This window comes from Pseudophryne corroboree, chromosome 5, assembly GCF_028390025.1.
Source record: "Pseudophryne corroboree isolate aPseCor3 chromosome 5, aPseCor3.hap2, whole genome shotgun sequence".
Classification (NCBI taxonomy): Eukaryota; Metazoa; Chordata; class Amphibia; order Anura; family Myobatrachidae; genus Pseudophryne; species Pseudophryne corroboree.
In genome coordinates, this window is record NC_086448.1 from 155,241,944 (window position 1) to 155,264,316 (window position 22,373).

Here is a 22,373-nt window from a genome sequence, read left to right on the forward strand (position 1 = left end):
CTGGGTTCTGGTGACCACGGACGCGAGCCTCCGAGGTTGGGGAGCAGTCACACAAGGAAGAAACTTCCAGGGTCTTTGGTCAAGTCAAGAAACTTGTCTTCACATCAACGTCCTGGAGCTGAGGGCCATATACAACGCCCTTCGTCAAGCGGATACCTTGCTTCGCGACTTACCAGTTCTGATCCAGTCAGACAACATCACCGCAGTGGCTCATGTAAACCGCCAGGGCGGCACAAGGAGCAGAGTGGCAATGGCGGAACCCACCAGGATTCTTCGCTGGGCGGAAAATCATGTAAGCGCACTGTCAGAAGTGTTCATTCCGGGAGTGGACAACTGGGAAGCAGACTTCCTCAGCAGACACGACCTGCATCCAGGAGAGTGGGGACTTCATCAGGAAGTCTTCGCACAGATTGCAAGTCAGTGGGGACTGCCCCAGATAGACATGATGGCGTCCCGCCTCAACAAAAAGCTGCAGAGGTATTGCGCCAGGTCAAGAGACCCTCATGCGGTAGCTGTGGACGCCCTAGTGACACCGTGGGTGTTCCAGTCGGTCTATGTGTTTCCTCCTCTTCCTCTCATCCCAAAGGTGTTGAGAATAATAAGAAAAAGAGGAGTACAGACCATTCTCATTGTTCCAGATTGGCCACGAAGGGCCTGGTATCCGGATCTGCAGGAGATGCTCACAGCAGATCTGTGGCCTCTTCCTCTAAGACATGACCTGTTGCAACAGGGGCCCTGTCTGTTCCAAGACTTACTGCGGCTGCGTTTGACGGCATGGCGGTTGAACGCCGGATCCTACAGAAAAAGGGCATTCTGGATGAGGTCATTCCTACTCTGATAAAGGCTAGGAAGGACGTGACAGCTAAACATTATCACCGTATATAGCGAAAATATGTTTCTTGGTGTGAGGCCAGGAATGCTCCTACGGAAGAATTCCATCTGGGCCGTTTCCTTCACTTCCTACAGACTGGAGTGAAGTTGGGCCTAAAATTAGGCTCCATTAAGGTTCAGATTTGGGCCTTGTCCATTTTCTTTCAAAAAGAATTGGCTTCTCTCCCAGAATTACAGACTTTTGTGAAGGGAGTGCTGCATATTCAGCCTCCTTTTGTACCTCCGGTGGTGCCTTGGGACCTTAACGTGGTGTTGAGTTTCCTTAAGTCGCACTGGTTTGAACCACTTAAAATGGTGGAGTTAAAATATCTCACTTGGAAAGTGGTCATGTTAGCCTTGGCTTCGGCTAGGCGAGTGTCGGAATTGGCGGCTTTGTCTCATAAAAGCCCCTATCTAGTTTTCCATATGGATAGAGCGGAATTGCGGACCCGTCCTCAATTTTTGCCTAAGGTGGTGTCATCTTTTCATATGAACCAACCTATTGTGGTGCCTGTGGCTACACGTGACTTGGAGGATTCCGAGTCCCTTGATGTGGTCAGGGCTTTGAAAATTTACGTTGCCAGAACAGCTAGAGTCAGAAAAACAGAAGCACTGTTTGTCCTGTATGCAGCCAACAAGGTCGGCGCTCCTGCTTCAAAGCAGACTATTGCTCGCTGGATCTGTAACTCGATTCAGCAGGCACATGCGACGGCTGGATTGCCGTTACCAGAATCGGTCAAGGCCCATTCCACTAGGAAGGTGGGCTCGTCTTGGGCGGCTGCCCGAGGGGTCTCGGCACTACAGCTGTGCCGAGCTGCTACTTGGTTGGGTTCAAACACCTTTGCAAAGTTCTATAAGTTTGATACCCTGGCTGAGGAGGACCTCCTCTTTGCTCAGTCGGTGCTGCAGAGTCATCCGCACTCTCCCGCCCGTTTGGGAGCTTTGGTATAATCCCCATGGTCCTTACGGAGTCCCCAGCATCCTCTAGGACGTAAGAGAAAATAAGATTTTAAACCTACCGGTAAATCTTTCTCTCCTAGTCCGTAGAAGATGCTGGGTGCCTGTCCCAGTGCGGACTACTTCTGCAAGACTTGTATATAGTTTTGCTTACATAAGGGTTATGTTATAGTTTTCATCGGTCTCCGACTGATGCTATGTTGTTTTTTCATACTGTTAACTGGTTAGTTTATCACAAGTTATACGGTGTGAATGGTGGGGGCTGGTATGAATCTTGCCCTTGGTTTAACAAAAATGCTTTCCTCGTACTGTCTGTCTCCTCTGGGCACAGTTTCTCTAACTGAGGTCTGGAGGAGGGGCATAGAGGGAGGAGCCAGTGCACACCCATACCTAAAGTCTTTCTTAAAGTGCCCATGTCTCCTGCGGAGCCCGTCTATCCCCATGGTCCTTACGGAGTCCCCAGCATCCTCTATGGACTAGGAGAAAAGGATTTACCGGTAGGTTTAAAATCTTATTTTCTCGTAGTCCATAGAGGATGCTCGGCCCAGCCCAGCGCTTCGTTTTCCTGCAGTAGTTATCTGGTTGAGTACAACTTTGTTTTTAATTGAGTACTGCATTATTACATGGTAAGTAATGTTTCAGCCGTTGCTGTGTTTCAAGCTAGTTAGCTTGGTTTGCCTTGTATATATGAACTGGTGTGAATCACGCCACTATCTGTGTATAATCCTTCTCTCGAAGATGTCCGTCTCCTCGGGCACAGTTTCTAAACTGAGTCTGGTAGGAGGGGCATAGAGGGAGGAGCGAGCCCACACTCTCAAACTCTTACAGTATCAATGGCTCCTAGTGGACCCATCTATATCCCATAGTACTAATGTGGACTCCAGCATCCTCTACGGACTATGTGAAAAGGATTTACCGGTCGATAATTAAAATCCTATTTTTGTTTACCCCAGAATTGATGGTTGGGACACACAAATAAAAAAAACGCCTGGTCCCTCCGTACACGCTGTGACCCGTAGTGCTGTCTTGTGCTGTCAGGTATCCATAACAATGGAGGGAGGAACTTGGAAGAGGAGGAGACCATGAAGAGTATGATCTCCTGCCCTCCCCTCATCCTCTGCTCCACATGCCCTTCTCCCCCCAAATAACTGCTGCAGGTACCCTCCCTGTGCAAGTAGCGTGACTCAACCTCTGCTCCCTGGCAGCCCACTGGACACCCGCCCGGCTGACTCCGCTGCTGTATATACCTGAGGTGGGGGCAGTTCGGTCCCTGTACCCCGGGCTGGATGCCGCCGCTCTCCCCGCTGATTCCTCTCTTCTCCCTCCTCACCCAGGCGGCCGCCTCCTCCGCTTTTTCCGCTTCTCCCCCGGGCCGCATCCTCTGACTTCAGGCTGGCGGCGGTGTAGGCCTCATACTAATCCCCGGACTATACCCCCCGGCCTCACTCTGCTGCTGGCAGTGTCCCTGGAGGAGCCCGGAGTGCTCTTTTCTCTTACGTCCTAGAGGATGCTGGGGTCCATATTGGTACAATGGGGTATAGACAGGTCCACCAGGAGCCATTGGCACTTTAAGAGTTTAATAGTGTGGGCTGGCTCCTCCCTCTATGCCTCTCCTACCAGACTCCGTTTAGAAAATGTGTTCGGAGGAGCCGGTCACAGCTAGGGGAGCTCTATAGAGTTCTCTTAGGAAAAGAGTTTTTTTCTTCCTTTTCAGAGTTTTTATTTTACAGGAAGGCCTCCCTGCAGCGAGGGACTGGGGGGGGGGGGGAGCAGTGTTTGCCCCGCGGGGTCTTGAGCCACTGCTCCCACTGACTGGACGTTAAGCTCCAGAGGGGTCTGATTGCGCCCCGCCGCAGGGGAACGCTCGCCCCGGCAGCCAGCCACCACCCCCTCAGGGAGCTGAAGATGTGGCGAGTGAGTCACTGTCTCCCCCCCTTGCAAGCGGGCGGACAGTGTGAAGAAGGCGGCCAGAGGGTAAGGAGCGCTATCTTAACCGCACTCCTGGATGTCTCAGCGGTCCTGTGGTGCGTCGCCCTGGGCCAGCGCCGGACCCTACACAGTCCACTGCAAGCCTGTCGGGGTCTGCGGATCCAGGCCAGCACAACTCCTCCGGCCAGTATAATCTTTCAGTGAGCGGGAAGACAACGCCATTGAGGGGACGGAGCTTCTCCTCAGAGCGGACCCAGCAGCGTTCAGCGCCATTTTTCCTGCCTGTACTCACTACCAAGTGGATCCAGGTCCCTCCAGAGCAATCTCCAGCTATCTGTACGGTACCAAGGGGGTTGTAGAAGGGTGGGAGGCTGTAAACAGGCTGTGTCACCTATTAAGGGACACAGTCAGCGCTGGTTGGGGACTCACTATACCTTTAATAGCGCTGTGTGTGGGTTGGCTCCAATCTCTGTCTCTCTCTGCCATTCTTGGGGTGGGGGAACTCTTTCTATGTGCGTTTGTGGGGTGTTGGAGTGTGTGTGACAACATGTCTAGGGACTCTGTTTCATATGCTGCAGAGGATTTATCTTCCCAGGAAGACTCCATTCCATGTAATCAGGATTGCACTGTTTTAGCGCAGATCCCAGCTAGAGAGCCAGAATGGTTAGTCTCTCTGAGGGGGACTATTTCTCAGATTTCTGTTAGAGTTGCTAGGACTGAGCATGCCACTCAGGTCCTCCAGTCCTCTATGGTGGTATGGTCTGATCCTGCCTCCTCGGGGTCCCCTGCGGTACATTCTCAAAAACGTGCACTTGCAATTATGCAGGATGACACGGACATTGACTCTGACGCTGCAGACAGTGACGGGGATGTGTTGAGGGAGACGGTATCACTTGCCAAGGGGGTGCAGTTGATGATCGAGGCTGTTAGGGATGTAACACACATCAGAGACACAGCTCTGGAACAGGTGGAGGAGGCCTTTTTTTAACAGATAATAAGTTACCTCAGGGAGTTCAAATTCAAGATGGAATCTCTGAGAGCTGTCATCTCAGGACTGACAGAGGGGGAGTTCCTGGTGTCTCTGGACATCAAGGATGCTAACCTCCACATTCCCATTTGGGCGCTGCATCAAGCGTATCTCCGGTTTGCTCTGATGGACGATCACTATCAGTTCCAGGTGCTGTCGTTTGGCCTCTCCACAGCACCAAGGATCTTCACCAAGGTGATGGCGGAGATGATGGTTCTCCTCCGCAAACGGGGTGAACATAATTCCATATCTGGACGATCTCCTGATCAAGGCGTCGTCCAGGGAGAGGTTGTTGCGGTCCATCGCGCTCACGACACAACTGCTCAGGAGGCACGGTTGGTTCCTAAACCTTCCAAAATCTCATCTGGAACCGACAAGGCGGCTGTCTTTCCTGGGAATGATCCTCGACACGGAAGTGCAGAGGGTATTTCTCCCGGTGGAGAAAGCGTTGGTGGTTCAAGCAATGGTACGGGATGTCCTACGGCCTACCCGGCTATCAGTTCATCAATGCATACGCCTTCTGGGGAAGATGGTTGCCGCCTACGAGGCTCTGCAGTACGTCAGGTTTCATGCTCGTCCTTTTCAGCTGGACCTATTGGACCAGTGGTCGGGCTCTCACCTACACACGCACAAGAGAATACGCCTGTCTCCGAAAGCCAGGATTTCACTCCTCTGGTGGCTGCAACTTCCTCACCTTCTGGAAGGCTGAAGGTTCGGTATTCAGGACTGGATCCTTTTAACCATGGATGCAAGTCTAAGAGGTTGGGGAGCAGTCGCTCTAGGGTAAACCTTCCAGGGAAGGTGGTCGAATCAAGTATCTCTTCTCCCAATAAACATCCCGAAACTAAGGGACGTGTACAACGCCCTTCTGCAAGCAGCACACCTTCTACAGGATCGGGCTTTTCAGGTGCAGTCGGACAACGTGACCACAGTGGCCTACATAAACCGACAAGGCGGAACGAAGAGCAGGGCTGCCATGTCAGAGGTGTCAAGAATCCTCCTCTGGGCAGAAAGGCACGCTGTAGCGATGTCGGCAATCTTCATTCCGGGAGTAGACAACTGGGAAGCAGACTTCCTCAGTAGACACTATCTCCATCCAGGGGAGTTGGGCCTCCATCCGGAGGTGTTCGAGGAGGTAACCGGTTGGTGGCCTCCCGCTTCAACAAGAAGCTGGGAAGAGACTGTTCCAGGTCGAGGGACCCGCAGGAAGTGGCGGTGGACTCACTGGTAACTCCGTGGGTGTTCCCGTCAGTGTATGTGTTCCCTTCACTTCCTCTGATTCCAAAGGTCCTTCAGCTGGGAAGAACAAAGGTTCTGGCAATCCTCATTGCTCCGGACTGGCCAAGGAGGGCTTGGTATGCGGATCCACTGGATCTTCTGCTGGAAGATCCAAGGCCCTTACCTCTTCGGGAGGATCTGCTGCTGCTGGGGCCGTTCGCCTATCAAGACTTACCGCGGCTACATTTGGCATGGCGGTTGAACGCCAGATCTTAGCTCGGAAGGGTATTCCGAGTGAGGTCATTCCTACCCTGATTCATGCTACCACCGTATTTGGAAGAAATATATGTTTCTTGGTGTGAAGCCAGGAAGTTTCCTGCGGTGGAGTTTCAACTTGGACGTTTTCTCCTTTTCCTGCAGGCAGGTGTGGATATGGTCCTGATATTGGGATCCATCAAGGTCCAAATCTCTGCTTTGTCCATCTTCTTTCAAAAACAATTGGCTGTCCTCCCTGAGGTTCAGACCTTTTTGAAAGGGGTTCTGCACATCCAGCCTCCCTTTGTGGCGCCCACGGCACCCTGGGATCTAGATGTGGTGTTGCAGTTCCTACAGTCAGCATGGTTTCAGCCTCTACTGGAGTCTGACATCAAGTTTCTCACATGGAAGGCGGTCACTCTGTTGGCCTTGGTTTCTGCTCGACGCGTGTCAGAATTGGGGGCTTTATCTTGCAAAAGTCCTTATGTGATCTTCCATGAAGACAGGGCAGAACTTAGGGCTCGTCCACAGTTCCTGCCTAAGGTTGTATCGGCTTTCCATATCAACTAACCTATTGTGGTGCCAGTTGCCACTGACTCCTCAATTGCTTCAAAGGCCTTGGATGTTGTACGAGCTTTGAAGATCTATGTGAAGAGGACTGCTCGTCATAGGAAATCTGACTCTCTATTTGTCCTCTACGATCCCAAGAAAATTGGGTGTCCTGCTTCTAAGCAGTCGATTTCGCGCTGGATCAGGTTCACTATCCAGTATGCGTATTCTACGGCAGGATTGCAGTGTCCGAAATCGGTTAAGGCCCACTCTACTCGTAAAGTGGATTCTTCCTGGGCGGCTGCCCGGGGTGTCTCGGCTTTACGGCTGTGCCGAGCTGCTACTTGGTCTGGTTCGAACACGTTTGCCAAGTTTTACGAGTGCGATACTTTGGCCTCTGATGACCTCAGGTTTGGTCAAGCAGTGTTGCAGGAGCCTCTGCGCTCTACCTCCCGTACTGGGAGCTTTGGTACATCCCCATGGTAGTAATATGGACCCCAGCATCCTCTAGGACGTAAGAGAAAATAGGATTTTAATTACCTGCCGGTAAATCCTTTTCTCGTAGTCCGTAGAGGATGCTGGGCACCCGCCAAGCGCTTTATTTTCCTGCCTTGGGTTTATGGTTCAGTGTTACCTGGTTCCTAGGTAAGTTCTGCGTTATTTATGTTTCAGCTGTTGCTGAGTTGTTCCGGCATGTTGGCCGGATTCGCATGTTTGTGTGAGCTGGTATGAATCTCGCCACTATCTGTGTAATTCCTTCTCTCAAAGTTTGTCGTCTCCTCGGGCATAGTTTCTAGACTGAGTCTGGTAGGAGGGGCATAGAGGGAGGAGCCAGCCCACACTGTTAAACTCTTAAAGTGCCAATGGCTCCTGGTGGACCCGTCTATACCCCATGGTACTAATATGGACCCCAGCATCCTCTACGGACTAAGAGAAAAGGATTTACCGGCAGGTAATTAAAATCCTATTTTTACAGGTACACAGTGGGGTGCCTGGTCCCTGGATGGTGGTGCTCCCCAATGGGGGTTCCAGGCTGCACTCTCTCCTTCCTGTCCCTACTCCCTGCTACCTCTGTCCCTACTCCCTGGGCTCTCTCTCTGTCGCTATTCCCTGATACCTCTGTACCTATTCCCTGTACCTCTGCCTCTCTCTCTCTGTCCCTACTCCCTGGTGCCTCTCTCTCTCTGTATCTACTCCCTGGTACTTCTGTCCCTACTCCCTGGTGCCTCTCTCTCTCTGTATCTACTCCCTGGTACTTCTGTCCCTACTCGCTGGTGCCTCTCTCTGTCCCTAGTCCCTTCTACCTCTGTCCCTACTCCCTGCTGCCTCTCTCTGGGGGTCATTCTGACCTAATCGCTCACTGCAGTTCATCGCAGCGAGCAGGTCAGAACTGCGCCGGCACATGGCTGTCAGGCGACGGCTGTCGTTGCCTAGCGATCGCCTCTGCCTGATTGACAGGTAGAGGTGGTCGCTGGGTGGGAGGGGGCACCACGGCGGCGTTTGGCCGCCGTTTTTTGGGCGTGGTCCGGCCAACGCAGGCATAGCTGGATCATGAGTGGGGCGGGCCACAGCGTCTGCGTGTCGTCACACACAGCTGCTGCGACGAGTAACTCCCGGCAAGCCGCAGGAGCTGCACTGGCTGGGATTTACTCCAAGTACAAAAGCATCGCCGCTGTTGTACTTGTGTGGGGGGGAGATCAGGTCGGAATGACCCCTACTCCATGGTGCCTTTCTGTCCCTACACGCTGCTACCTCTGTCCCTGGTGTCTCTCTCTGTCCCTACTCCCTGCTGCCTCTCTCTGTCCCTACTCCCTGCTGCCTCTCTCTGTCCCTACTCCCTGGTACCATATAAAACGTCTATAACATTTTTTTAACAAAACCTGGCCCAATGTGTATAGAACACTAACTGGCGCAATGTCTAGAACGTGCTCTGCTTGGTGCAATGTGTATAACGTGTTCTAACTGGCGCAACGTGTATAACATGTTCTAACTGGCGCAATCTGTATAACGTGCTCTACCTGGTGCAGTGTGTATAACGTGCTCTACCTGTGTGGTGTAATGTGAATTGGTACTATTATGTGGCCATGCTCTTTCCCCATGAAGCCACGCCCCTAAATTTTTGGTGCGCACCTTCGCCGCGCACTGTCCTTGATTTGATATATGGGTGGAGGACCACCAATTTACTTTCCTGCCACAGGGCACCGAAATGTCTAGTTACAGCTCTGGGGCAGAGTGTCCTGTATGCTACATAGCCCAGCACCATTGTCACCCCCTCCTCCCCCTCGCAACACTTTTGTAGTGTCCAAATCAAGTCTCTTTTTATATTTGAATACTTAATAAGATTAATATGAACCTTCATTCCGATGGGACCTAGAAAAGGACAGATAGGACCCCAGTTTTGAAAAGTGAGGGGTAACATAGTACCATAGCATCTAAGGTTGAAAAAAGACAATTTGTCCATAGAGTTCAACCTATTTGTGGTCTCCTATGCAGTATTAATTTTGGACTTTTTTTTGTCTGATGCTGATGTCAGCCGTTGTGTGTTATTCCTCCTTTTTCTTTTTCTTAACTATAGTGCGTGACTACGCACCATAACCCTGCATACCTTTATCCATTAGGAATTTATCTAACCCATTCTTAAAGGTGTTGACGGAGTCCGCCGTTACTACTCCGTCAGGCAGGGAATTCCAAACATGTATTGTCCTTACTGTGAAAAAAACTTTTTCTTCGCTCTGTTTGGAATCTCCTCTCCTCTAACCTAAGCGAGTCACCACGTGTCCTCTGTGCTGATCTTGCCAAAAACAGGTCCCGTGCAAGCTCTGTGTATTGCCCCTTTATATATTTGTAAATGTTGATCATGTTCCCTCTTTTCCAGTGTAAACATGCCTAGCCTTGCAAGCCTTTCCTTGTATTCCAGCACCTCCATGCCCTTAGTTAGTTTGGTCGCCCGCCTCTGCACCTTCTCTAGCTCTAGGATATCCTTTTTGTAGTATGATGCCCAAAATTGTACACAGCATTCAAGATGTGGCCTCACTAGTGATTTATATGATTGGAGGGGATGCGGTCAAGATCCCGGCGGTCGAAATACCGACACCGGGATCCCGACCGGCACAATCCCGACATATTCTCCCTCTGTGGGCGTCCACAACACCCATATAGAGGGAGAATAAATTAGTGTGCCGTGCCGGTCGGGATCCCAGTGTCGTCCGGCGGGATTTTGTTCTGATCCCGATTGGAGTATAGGTTGAGTATCCTTTATCCAAAATTCAAAATCCCACATTTTTGGGTCCCCTACTGAGATAATGACGTGTATATATATTATGTGTGTATATATAGATATATAATATAATATACATATATTTCTCCTTCATCCACTAGGGGCCACTGGAGTGCAGATGCAATGGGAAATAGTAGGCAGTAACTGGGAGCTGGCACTTTAAATTTGTAACCATATGACTAGCTCCTCCCCTACTATGTCCCCCCTCCAAGCCAGTCTTTAATTTGTGCCTAAGGGAGCTGGTTCACTTGGGTCGTCTCAGAAGAATTTTTTTTTTATTATTCTTTCTTGCACTCACAGACTGGCAGCTCTGCCACTGCCAGTCTGCACCGTGGGAGCTGCCAGCGGGGTCCCATCGCAGCTGTGTGCGGCTCGGGATGGGCCCCGGCTGAAGGAGACACTAGCTCTCCGGAGACTGGCGGACACCGCTGCGTGCGGCGCTTGTCGGGGCCACTCCGTCGGCAGAAGATCCTGGCAGCACGGCAGTGGTGAGTATGAGTGGCCGGACACCGCTGCGTGCGGCGCGTGTCGGGGCCACTCCATCATTCCATAGAAGCAGCAGCGGTGAGTAAGATCCTATAATGCTCTTATTACAGATTCACCTTGAGGTAGCTGGCTGCTGAGAGAATGGCTCTGTGCTTAATAGACATCTATGCACAGAGTCCTGGGTTCAAAACCTGCTCTGAACCAACAATCTGCACATTGCGCTCCCTCCACTAAAAAACCCAGCACTAAGCAGAGGCGCCTATTCAGTTTCAAACTAGGTGCCATTACAGAGGGGGCAGAGCTTGTTCCCGCTCTGCACAGCGGGTTCGGCATCCCCCGGCCACTTCTCGCTTTGCCGGCAGGGCGCCCCCCGCTCCGATGGCGCTGGAGTTGGTAACTTTTAAATTGGGCGCCATAGCGGGGGGGCGAAGCTTAATCCCTCTCTGCACAGCGGGTTCAGCGGCACTTGGGTTCAGCAGCACTTTGCCGGCGGGGGATGCGGCGCCCCTTGCTCCGATGGCGCTGGAGCTTGTCAGTTTTAAATTGAGCGTTCAACATCGCCCGTTCCCCGCTATGATTGCACTGGAGCTGGTGGAATTTAAAATTGGCGCCATAATGCGGGAGGCGGAGCTTAATCCCGGAGGTCCTCCGTTCCCGGCTGCCCCGGCGGCTCTGCATGCGCTGGCGGCCTTTTCCTCGACCCGGACTCCGCTGCTTGCTATGAAGGTGTTTTTCAGAGAGACAGGTGCTAGAGTGAAACCTGGGTTAAGACCAAGTACAAACTATTATATTTTACAGTGACACCATTCCCTTGCCCTGCGCTAGCGCCGTTGATTTTAAATTTAGGCGCCATAGCGGGGGGCGGGGCTTATACCCAGTGTCCCATTGTCCAAGGGTCTAGTGACAGCTACAGCTGGCTGCGGCTCACAACTCCACCGCGATTTATTATAATAGCAGGGGCATCCAGGTACAGACCTGGGTTCTCGTCCCACATAATTTCACCTAGTCACATCAAATTTTCCACAACTTTTCTCACAGGCTGACTGCCATTTTGACAAACCAGCGGAGCCTCCGAGAAACATGTATTGCACCTTTTCTTCCTAATTAGCAGTACACTACATACAGGACGGGGTTGTCTTCCCTTTATTATTCCTTTGTTTCACTTGGTAATAATACTGTTTGTAATTTGGGGAATTGTGTTTGGCATCAGACAAATAGTCACTGTGGCTCAGTACGCTAGTAGCGGGGACATCTGAACACAGGGACCAGGGTTGGAATCCCAACAAAAACCTACTTTAAAGCTCTAGTGGCTAAGACTCCTGTCCCGCAGCGCTACCGGTTTAAGTCTCCGCTGCTTCAGAATGTTTATTTGAAATGTATCTGTCACTGTACATTACAGTGCAGACATTACATAGGGCTACGCTTCTTTAACCCATCTTTTCTCCTTTCGTTCGTCTCACCTGTGACAGTCTGAGAAATCCCTGTTAGGTGGCGATTGTGCGGTGGAGCCATCTGCTCAGCCCTCAACGCAGCTGCAGGACGCTCCTATTTGAACAGCTCGGCTTATGAAGGTAATGTCGCTGTTAACCTGAGACCTCGTACGTAATTTCTCCTCTCCAGGTTTCTAAAGGGGGCTTGCTAACCTCCAGGTTTTCACGACTCTGCGGATGAGAGGCCTTTCTTGGAGGAGGCGAGAGATGTCCAGGATTCTGATGTCTGTTTTCGGTGGAGTCTGAACCAGTATCTCAGGATATCGAGGCGCATTGTACAGCAGTTCATCTGGTACTGTAGGTAAAGGAGTCAGACATTTCACGTACCTCGGAGTTCGGCTCCAATGAAGAAATGACAACGACTTGTCCAGTTTCGGATGAGCTGGATATGCTCCGGTCAGCAGCCTGGAGACATCCAAATGCACAATTTCAGGTATCAAACATTGTTTGTTTTCCTATCCTTTCCCCGAAGATAGCAGGAAACGATATCAGACCTCTCCAAGGGTATACCCCTTGATGTATCGCCGGTCCAAGAAGCTGCCGTTTTCTGGGCAACCTTGCTGAGGGAGCCATCTAGTAGAAATATGCGGCAGCAGGGGTTCTACCTTGTCCGGAGCAGGTAGGTTGTGGAACAATTGTCCTCTAAGTTACCGGATGGTTTGCGTCAGGATCATCTGATTCCTTGGGCGGATCGGAGTCACGTTTCTGCTTTATATTCTTTTGAGGTCTCCAGGGACGTCTGTATACTTGGAGCCTGTATTTCCGCTTGGGCTGTCTTATCGACGACCTTTGGGGCTGCAACAGTGACAGGCGAATATTGAATCCTAAGAGCAGCAGGTTCATTACGGGCCTAGTCGGGAAGGATCTTCCTGCCTGGATCTTTCAGGCCATTGGGGGTAAGTCCACTTTTCTTTCCCCTACTGCTCCAGCTCCAAGACGGACCTATACAGTTCTTTCCTTTAGATCTTTCTGTGCCCTTTCCAGGTTTCGAGTCCATGACGGGGGCGGTGTCTCCGTCACCAAGGGATCTTAAAGTAAGAGGCCGAGGCAGAGGTTCAGCATCCTCGAACCAGTCTGGTTATAGATCCTCCAACACACCCACCGCAGGTCAGACCTCCCTCCCACCTGGGAAATCCCAGGGTGGGCGCATGTCTGTGGTTTTTCTGGGAGGCCTGGGTATGCTTGGATTAGGTTTCGCATCACATACATACTCTATTTTGGAGTCCAACCGCCTCAGGGGTCCCTCACCACGGGTCTACCGGTTTACGACGACAAGAGAGTCGTACTGCAGGCGGAGTTCCAGATGCTTCTGACCGCAAGGGTGCGGTTCCCTGTTTCCGCACATCATTGGAATCTGGGCATTTTCTCAGATCTTTGTTTTTTTTCCCCGTGCCGAAGCCAGATGGCTCGGCCAGGCCTATTCTGAACCTAGCATCCTTTCAGTCTGTGATTGCTAGTTTGAAGAAAAAAAGGGGTTTTAGGCGTCCTTAGTCATCAGGGATGCCTGTTTACTGGTTTCCATTGGGTTTCCTCATCAGGCTTTTCTCCAATTCATGGTACAGGATACTTAGTTACACTGTCAGCCCTTTCCGCTCTGGCTCTCTTCCACTCCCACCGTATTCCTGAAGGTCACAGGACAGCACTACTTCACAGGCAAGGGGTGACGTTTGTTCCCTAACTGGACAATCCACTGCTGGAAATCCACTCTGCAGATTAGTTTGCTTCTGAATATCCGGAGGATCCAGGATCTTCTGATTCGACACGGTCTCATTTATACTCCTCGTACTGTTTTTTTGTGTTTAGGGATGGTTCTCAACTCGGTCCGTCAGAGGATTTTTTCGTTCCTCGGGACCAGTTCCCCTCTCTCTTCAGCCAAGTGACGGCGCTGGGAGAGGTCACCTACATTCTTCTCTGAACAGAGAACGACAATCTTCATTCCAGGTCAAGCTGCCAGGTCAGGCACCCGGGTGAGTGGACATTCCCCGGGAGTTTTGTCAGCTGGTCCGCTGTTGGCGGAAAACTCGGATCGACCTCATGGCATTCCGACTGACTCTTCAACCCTTTTACTTCTCTCGGACGTGAGTTCTGGCGGCAGTAGCCGAGGAAGCTCTCACGGCTCCCTGGAGCTTCTGGTTAGTCTATCTTTTCTGTTTCTTCCTCACTTTCTGCAACACATAAAGGGAGAATGCCTCTAGTTTAACAAAGTCGTTCTGAAGAGACTCTGCATCCCTCTCCGTATTTATAACCTTACACAATTTGGTATCGTCTGCAAAAATTGACACCATGCTCTCCAGACCTACTGTTAGGTCATTAATGAAAATGTTGAACAATAGTGGCCCAAGTACAGCCTTGTGGCACACCACTTAGCACTTCAGTCCAATTTGAAAATGATCCATTAACCACAACGCGCCGCTCCCTTTTATCTAATAAATTTCTGACCCACGTGCATATTGTTCTCCCTAGCCCTATTTCTTATAGCTTATAGATAAGTTGCATGTGTGGTACTGTGTCGAAAGCTTTGGCAAAGTCAAAAAAGATTACATCCACCTCCTTACCTGGATCAAGGTTTGCACTAACTGTTTCATAAAAGCCAAGTAAGTTGGTTTGACATGATCTGTTCTTTACAGATCCATGTTGATTCCTATTAATGACCTTATTGGCTTCAAGGAACTTCTGAATAGTATCCCTTAGTATACCTTCCAATACTTTCCCCACTATAGATGTAAGACTAACTGGTCTATAATTACCCGGTTCAGCTTTACTTCCATTTTTGAATATCGGCACTACTTTCGCTATACACCAGTCTTTGGGAATCATACCTGATATAACTGAATCTTTAGAAGATCAAAAATAGCGGTCTTGCTTACTCAGAGTGAAGCTCCATGAGAACCCTTGGGTGAATTCCATCGGGACCAGGTGACTTACTAATCTTTAACTTTTTTAATTTGTCAGACTACCTCCTCACTTAAATAAGCACTTAGGGGTCCGTGGGACCTATTTTTTTGGGCACAGCGCGATCACTGGGCTTTGGCGTCTGCCAGGTGTGTCTCTGAATTAAGGGCCCTATCCTGTAAGAGACTTTATTTGATTTTTTATGCAGACAGTGCGGAACTTAGGACCTGTGGTGTCCGCTTTTCATGTGAACCAACCTATTGTGGTACCGGCATTGTCTGACTCTTCCGTTGGTCCTGAGTCCTTGGATGTGGTCAGGGCTCTGAAGATTTAAGTAAAACGGACAGCCCGTCATCAGAAATCTGACTCGCTGTTTGTTCTTTGCGATGCCTCCAAGATTGGTCGGACAGCTTCTAAGCAATCTATTGGCTCCATTAAACAGGCCTATACTGTACTTCGTCGACATCTATTTAGGCCCACTCGACGAGGTCGTGGGCTCTTCCTGGGCGGCTGCCTGGGGTGTCTCGGTCCTGCAGTTGTGCCAAGCTGCAACTTGGTGTGGTTCGAACACGTTTGTTACATTTTATAGGTTCGATACCTTAGCCAAGGATAACTTTCAGTTTGGTCAGGTGGTTTTACAGAGGTCTCTGCACTTTCCCACCCATTTGGGTGCTTTGGAACTTCCCCATGGTACTAAACTACAAGATCCAGTATCCACTAGGACAGGGGTGGGGAACCTTTTTTCTACCGAGGGCCATTTGGATATTTATAAAATCCTTCGGGGGCCATACAAAAATTCTCAACTTAAAAAATTACCCTGCCCCTCAGTAGGTCTGCCCCGCGCGCCAAGAAAATGGGTGTGGCCAGTTAAAATGGGATGTGATACACATATGCCCCCAATAGTGCAGTGCCAGATCACAATTGCCCCCACAGTAGTGCCAGGTATACAAATGCCCCCACAGTGCCAGGTATACAGATGCCCCCATAGTGCCAGGTATACAAATGCCCCCACAGTGCCAGGTATACAAATGTCCCTCACAGTGCCAGGTATACGGATGCCCTCACAGTGCCAGGTATACGGATGCCCTCACAGTGCCAGGTATACAGGTGCCCCCCACAGTGCCAGGTATACAGATGCCCCTCACAGTGCCAGGTATACAGATGCCCCTCACAGTGCCAGGTATACAGATTGCCCCCCACAGGGCCAGGTATGCAGATGCCCCCCCCACAGTGCCAGGTATACAGATGCCCCCCCACAGTGCCAGGTATACAGATGCCCCCCCACAGTGCCAGGTATACAGATGCCCCCCCACAGTGCCAGGTATTCAGATACCCCCCCACAGTGCCAGGTATTCAGATACCCCTCCCCCCCCCCACAGTGCCAGGTATACAAACGCCCCAGAGCTGCTGCTTGCTGCTTCTTTCGGCGGGACACGGAGGAGAGGGCGGCTATGTTGGGCGGCGGCGTGTAGGACTTGAAACCAGCCGCCGTTTCGAGAGCCAATCAGAGCTCACGGACCGGCAGACGCGGCTCCTGATTGGCTGCCGGTCCGCGAGCTCTGATTGGCTCACGAACCGACGGCTGGTTTCAAGTCCTACACGCCGCCGCCGCCACCCGACAATAGCCGCGCTCTCCTCCCGAGTCCCTGTCCTGACAGCTGAGACGCTGCCGCCGGACTGAGCGGTGGCGTGTCTCACTGAGAGAAGTGGGTGGGCCGGAGCAAACGGCTTTGCGGGCCTTATACGGCCCGCGGGCCGGAGGTTCCCCACCCCTGCACTAGGACATAAGAGAAAATAGGAATTTAATACCTACCGGTAATTCCTTTTGTCCTAGTCCTTAGTGGATACTGGGCGCCCGCCTCAGTGCTTTGTTCCTGATTACCTGTGTAAGTATTTGGTTGGACTGAATTTGTGGTCCCATTATGTTAGGATAGCCGTGCTATCCGGGTTAGGTTGGTGCTGCTATCCTCTGTTCTGGTTAGCGCCCTCCTTTCGTCCATGGTTGTGTGTTGCCTCACTGCTGTTGTATTGTTCTCTCATATTATGTCCATCTCCTCGGGCACAGTTTTCCTAGACTGAGTCTGGTAGGAGAGGCATAGAGGGGAGGAGCCAGCACACACATTAAAAGTTTTAAAGTGCCAGGCTTCAGTGGACCTGATCTATACCCCATGGTACTAAAGTACAAGACCCCAGTATCCACTACAGACTAGGAGAAAAGGAATTACCGGTAGGTATTAAATTTCTATTTTCCGTACCAATTAGCAAAAATCGGTCTGGACCAGACATGCCCACCAAATACGAAAGGGATTGCCCCATCCTTGATTGCACCTCCAGCATGTGGTTGGTAAATTGGGGTATATATGGTTACTTTGTATTGGGCATCTGTACTATCGAGCTAACAATTTATATTATGTTGCTAGAACTTGGAGAGAGGAGGAGCTGGCAGAGGTGTATTTAAAAATGCAATCCCAGTGATCCTCCGTCAACTCTGTTTAATTCTTCCTGCCACGCCAGGGCATATGAGAGTATGTTAGTGTTCATACTATCTAAACAGAGACGATACAGTTGTGAGATTAGATGTCTAGGAGGGTTTTCGGCCATACATAAAGATTCAAATTTAGTGGGGCTCTATTGTGAGTTACATTTTTTAAAAGAGTAAATGTAACATCTGGCTTGACGATGGAACCAAAAGAAGTGTGATGGAAGGTTGTATTTCTGCTTGAGTCCTCAAATGTGTGTGTATATATATAGCGGATTCTGCAACTAAATGGTTAATATTATATATTCCCGCATTTAACCATGATGTCAACCTCGATGTTAACATACCCAGCGGGAAATCAGGGTTATTCATCAAGGGTGTCGGCAATGGGATCCCAGAATTAAAAGCAGAGATTTCTATATATTTTCCAACATTGAAGCGTTGGATCTAAAGTAGGATGTGTAATTCTGGAACATTTAGAAATCCAAGGAAGAACGTTTGAATATACAGGAGCTGCATGGTTCACTATAAGTGGCCATTGTTTTACCCCTTGTGGCCTGGTCATCTCGACAGTTCGAGCTAGATAAATGGCATGGTAGTATGTAAAAAAAAATAGGGTAATTGAAGACCACCTCTGGTGCGATTTTGAATTAATGTAGCTCAAGATATTCAGGGTCTAGATGATCCCCAAATAAAGCAACCAACCATACCTTGTAAGTTCTTAAAAAAGGAAGTTGATATTGTAATTGGAAGAGTTTATACAGGTTGAGTATCCCATATCCAAATATTCCGAAATACGGAATATTCCAAAATACGGACTTTTTTGTGTGAGAGTGAGATAGTGACACCTTTGTTTTCTGATGGCTCAATGTATACAAACTTTGTTTAATACACAAAATTATTAAAAATATTGTATTAAATGACCTTCAGGCTGTGTGTATAAGGTGTATATGAAACATAAATGAATTGTGTGAATGTAGACACACTTTGTTTAATGCACAAAGTTATAAAAAATATTGGCTAAAATGACCTTCAGGCTTTGTGTATAACGTGTATATGAAACATAAATGCATTCTGTGCTTATATTTAAGTCCCATCACCATGATATCTCATTATGGTATGCAATTATTCCAAAATACGGAAAAATCCCATATCCAAAATACCTCTGGTCCCAAGCATTTTGGATAAGGGATACTCAACCTGTAATAAATACAAAATCTTAGGGAGAATGTTCATCTTAATTATACCTACCCAGCCAGGTCAACTTCAGTAATGACCTTTTTTGAAAGTCTGCCCTAAACTGTTTAATCCGTGGTGGGAAATTGAGTCTAAATAAATTAGCATTGTTAGGGTATATAAGTACTCAGAAATATTTAAGTTGGGTGTTGTTCCATTGGAAAGGAAATTAATTCTTGAGACCAGTTAGTGTGGTTGGGGGTCGAGATATTCATTGCTACTGACTTTTAATATTTTTTTTTTTTAAATCCGATACTCGACTACCCCTATTAAGATTTTAAACATTTTTATTTTGTTATTTGTGAGACGTATAGTACGTGGCACTTTCTACAGTATCTTAACTCAATGTGACCAAGCAGTTTTAAAGGTTAATCCAATTAGCCACGATGATCTCGCGGGTGCGAGTTATTGCAGCAACGGCCACACTTTACAGAGGCCCGATTTCGCACAAAAGTGACTCTCACCCCGTAGAGTTTTGAGCAGTTTTGTGCACAAAATTGCTGATTTTAGCCCATGAAGGGTGCGAGTTCAGGTGGCGTTGGCGGCGCTGAAATGCTGCGGCAACGGACACATCGCACTCTTCACAGTGGCACATCGCACTCTGCATAGACACCTTAGTTTTAGTTGAAATAGTTCTGCAGAAATATGTATGCCCTAAATTTAGCACAGCTACTATCATAGCACAAGGCTAGTCCGGCCCGCATGTCAGTGCCCCCCCGCACAAATACAAAAGCATCGCACAGCGGCGGTGCCTTTGTATTTGAGGAGTAACTCCCGCCCAGCGCAGCTCCTGCGGCTGGCCAGGAGTTGTCTGCCGCTGGCCGCAGCGGCTGCGTGAGACGTCACGCAGTCGCCGCAGCACGCCCCCCCAATGGTCCGGCCACGCCTGCATTGGCCGGACCGCGCCTACCAAACGGCGGCTAAACGGCGCAGTTCAGCCCCCTCCTGCCCAGCGACTGCCTCTGTCGCTAAGCAGATATCTAGGCAGCAACGACTGCCATGCGCAGTTCCGACCCGATCGCTGCACTGCGACAAACTGCAGCGAGCGATCGGGTCAGAATCACCCCTTTGTGCTGCATTTAATCTGCTTATTCAGCACTATTCTCTGAATTCTAGAGCCATACCCACTGTGTAGTAAGTAATTGTCCAGCTAAATTAATGCTATGAATGACTACACCAGTGTTATCCAATCATCTACTACACAACGTTTTGTCCAGTTCTGTTCAGACTTGATGGATTGCTATGTAAACCTTTTTCATAGTTAAGGAACTTCTTTGTAAATTTTGGTAGCTAAGAATGAACAAGGACTTAGTTGGTGGAAAATATATGCTACAGCAGGGGTGGCCAACCAGTCAGAGACAAGGAGCCAAAAAAATTTGTTAGGTACATAAAAAAGCCGACATCGAGCCGAAGGCGCACATGAAAAAATGGGGTGTGGCCTTGTGCCTGCTAGGCCACGCCTCTGGTATAAAATACATAAAAAATGCCAGATCCAACATAAAATTAAAAAAGCCACTTTCACATAAAATAATTGTAAAATCCAGATCCACATAAAATATATTGGAAAAGCCAGATTCACATAATACACTTCAGCTCCCCCATGTGTCAGTCCAGCCAGCACCCTGCTGTGTCAGTCCAGCCAGCACCCTGCTGTGTCAGTCCAGCCAGCTCCCTGCTGTGTCAGTCCAGTCCAGCCAGCTCCCTGCTGTGTCAGTCCAGCCAGCTCCCTGCTGTGTCAGTCCAGCCAGCTCCCTGCTGTGTCAGTCCAGCCAGCTCCCTGCTGTGTCAGTCCAGCCAGCTCCCTGCTGTGTCAGTCCAGCCAGCACCCTGCTGTGTCAGTCCAGCCAGCACCCTGCTGTGTCAGTCCAGCCAGTTTTCCCATGCATAATTCCTGCCAGAACCCTCGTGTCACTTCAGCTTCCCCCAACTCATGCCATTGTAGCAGCCCCTTATGTGTCCTCTGTTTGCTGGTGGGTGTCTCATCTGTAGTATCTGGCTCCCTAAGTTCTAAGTCCCCGTAGTGCTGCTGCGTGTCTTTGTGGAGTGCAGTGGTTGCCAGATCTGTTGTGGTCATGTGACTTTGTGTTTTAGGAGCCACATTTGAAGAAAGAAAGAGCCGCATGTGGCTCAAGAGCCACTGGTTGGCCACCGCTGTGCTACAGCATATGCTGGGCGTACGCGCTATTATTATCTGGTTGATCCGCCCATTATCGGCGGATCGGCCAGATAATTGCAGCGTGTATGTGGGCGACTGATCCGAAAATATTGATCAGTTGGACATGGCGTGTTGTCCAGCATGTCCCTCAGATGCTATATGTTCAAAGTGTCCAGTTGGCCACATTGGGGGAGTGTATGCCGTACTGTGGCCGACCGCCGGACATTTCCCCTGTTCTTTCACATGGGAGGGAACGGAAAAATGTCTCCTCTCCAGGGGCGGAGCGCCGATATCACAGTGTGTGTCTCGGATATCTGCATGGTCAGATAAAATGCCTGTCGGTCTGACAGGCATTTTATCTGACAGTGTATGCCCGGCATTAGTAAGATGGTTGTATTTAGTAAATAAGTGCATAAATGTTATGGCTGGCTTCTCGCTATCTCTAGGTGTGGTTGGTGCATTTAGCAGTTAATAATGACAACACTCTAAAGACTATTATTGTATTTTATAATAACTTTGTGCTTTTGCATACCAGGCCTTATAGAAATATCTAGGCTGCAGTCTACAGTAATTGCGCAGTGAGCACTGTAGAATGTTTCTTAATCTAGAATAATTTACGTTAGGTGTTAGAACATCTGTCCTATAATTGTATCATCTGTGGCTCAAATGTTTCCTTTCTGTGTTTAGTATTTTATTTTGAACTTACTGTATCTTTTGAGAAATGTTTTTGTTTCAGTAATTTAGTCAATTGTTTCCTCTGCAGTAATATCTGCATCTTCTGATACTACTGTTAAAGTATGGAACGCGCACAAAGGATTCTGCATGTCCACCTTGAGAACACACAAGGTAAAACAATTTATTTCACGCATATAATTACATTTTCTCTGACGTCCTAGTGGATGCTGGGAACTCCGTAAGGACCATGGGGAATAGCGGCTCCGCAGGAGACTGGGCACAAAAGAAAAGCTTTAGGACTACCTGGTATGCACTGGCTCCTCCCCCTATGACCCCCCTCCAAGCCTCAGTTAGATTTTTGTGCCCGACCGAGGGGGAAGAAGCGAACCTGCCTGCTTGCAGCCAGCTTGGGCTTCTTAGGCTACTGGACACCATTAGCTCCAGAGGGACCGAACACAGGCCCAGCCTCGGAGTCCGGTCCCAGAGCCGCGCCGCCGGCCCCCTTACAGAGCCAGAAGCAAGAAGAAGTCCGGAAAATCGGCGGCAGAAGACATCAGTCTTCACCAAGGTAGCGCACAGCTGCAGTGCTCCTCATGCACACCACACGCTCCGGTCATTGATGGGTGCAGGGCGCTGGGGGGGGGCGCCCTAAGCAGCAATATGAACACCTTGGCTGGCTAAAATACATCACATATAACCCCCAGGGCTATATGGATGTATATTAACCCCTGCCAGATTCCTGAAAAAAGCGGGAGAAAAGTCCGCCGAGAAGGGGGCGGAGCCTATCTCCTCAGCACACTGGCACCATTTTCCCTCACAGCTCCGCTGGAAGGACGTCTCCCTGACTCTCCCCTGCAGTCCTGCACTACAGAAAAGCG

The 22,373-nt window shown here is 49.7% G+C and overlaps 1 protein-coding gene across 1 annotated transcript in view; it reads left to right on the forward strand.

Annotated features, from left to right (window-relative positions):
- WDR48 (WD repeat domain 48) overlaps positions 1-22,373 on the forward strand; it is a 264,189-nt gene that overhangs the window by 85,272 nt on the left and 156,544 nt on the right. Inside the window, exon 4 of the mRNA XM_063921834.1 lies at positions 21,584-21,666. Within this exon, the coding sequence (XP_063777904.1) occupies positions 21,584-21,666 (83 nt within the window). The remainder of the gene's footprint in view (positions 1-21,583; positions 21,667-22,373) is intronic.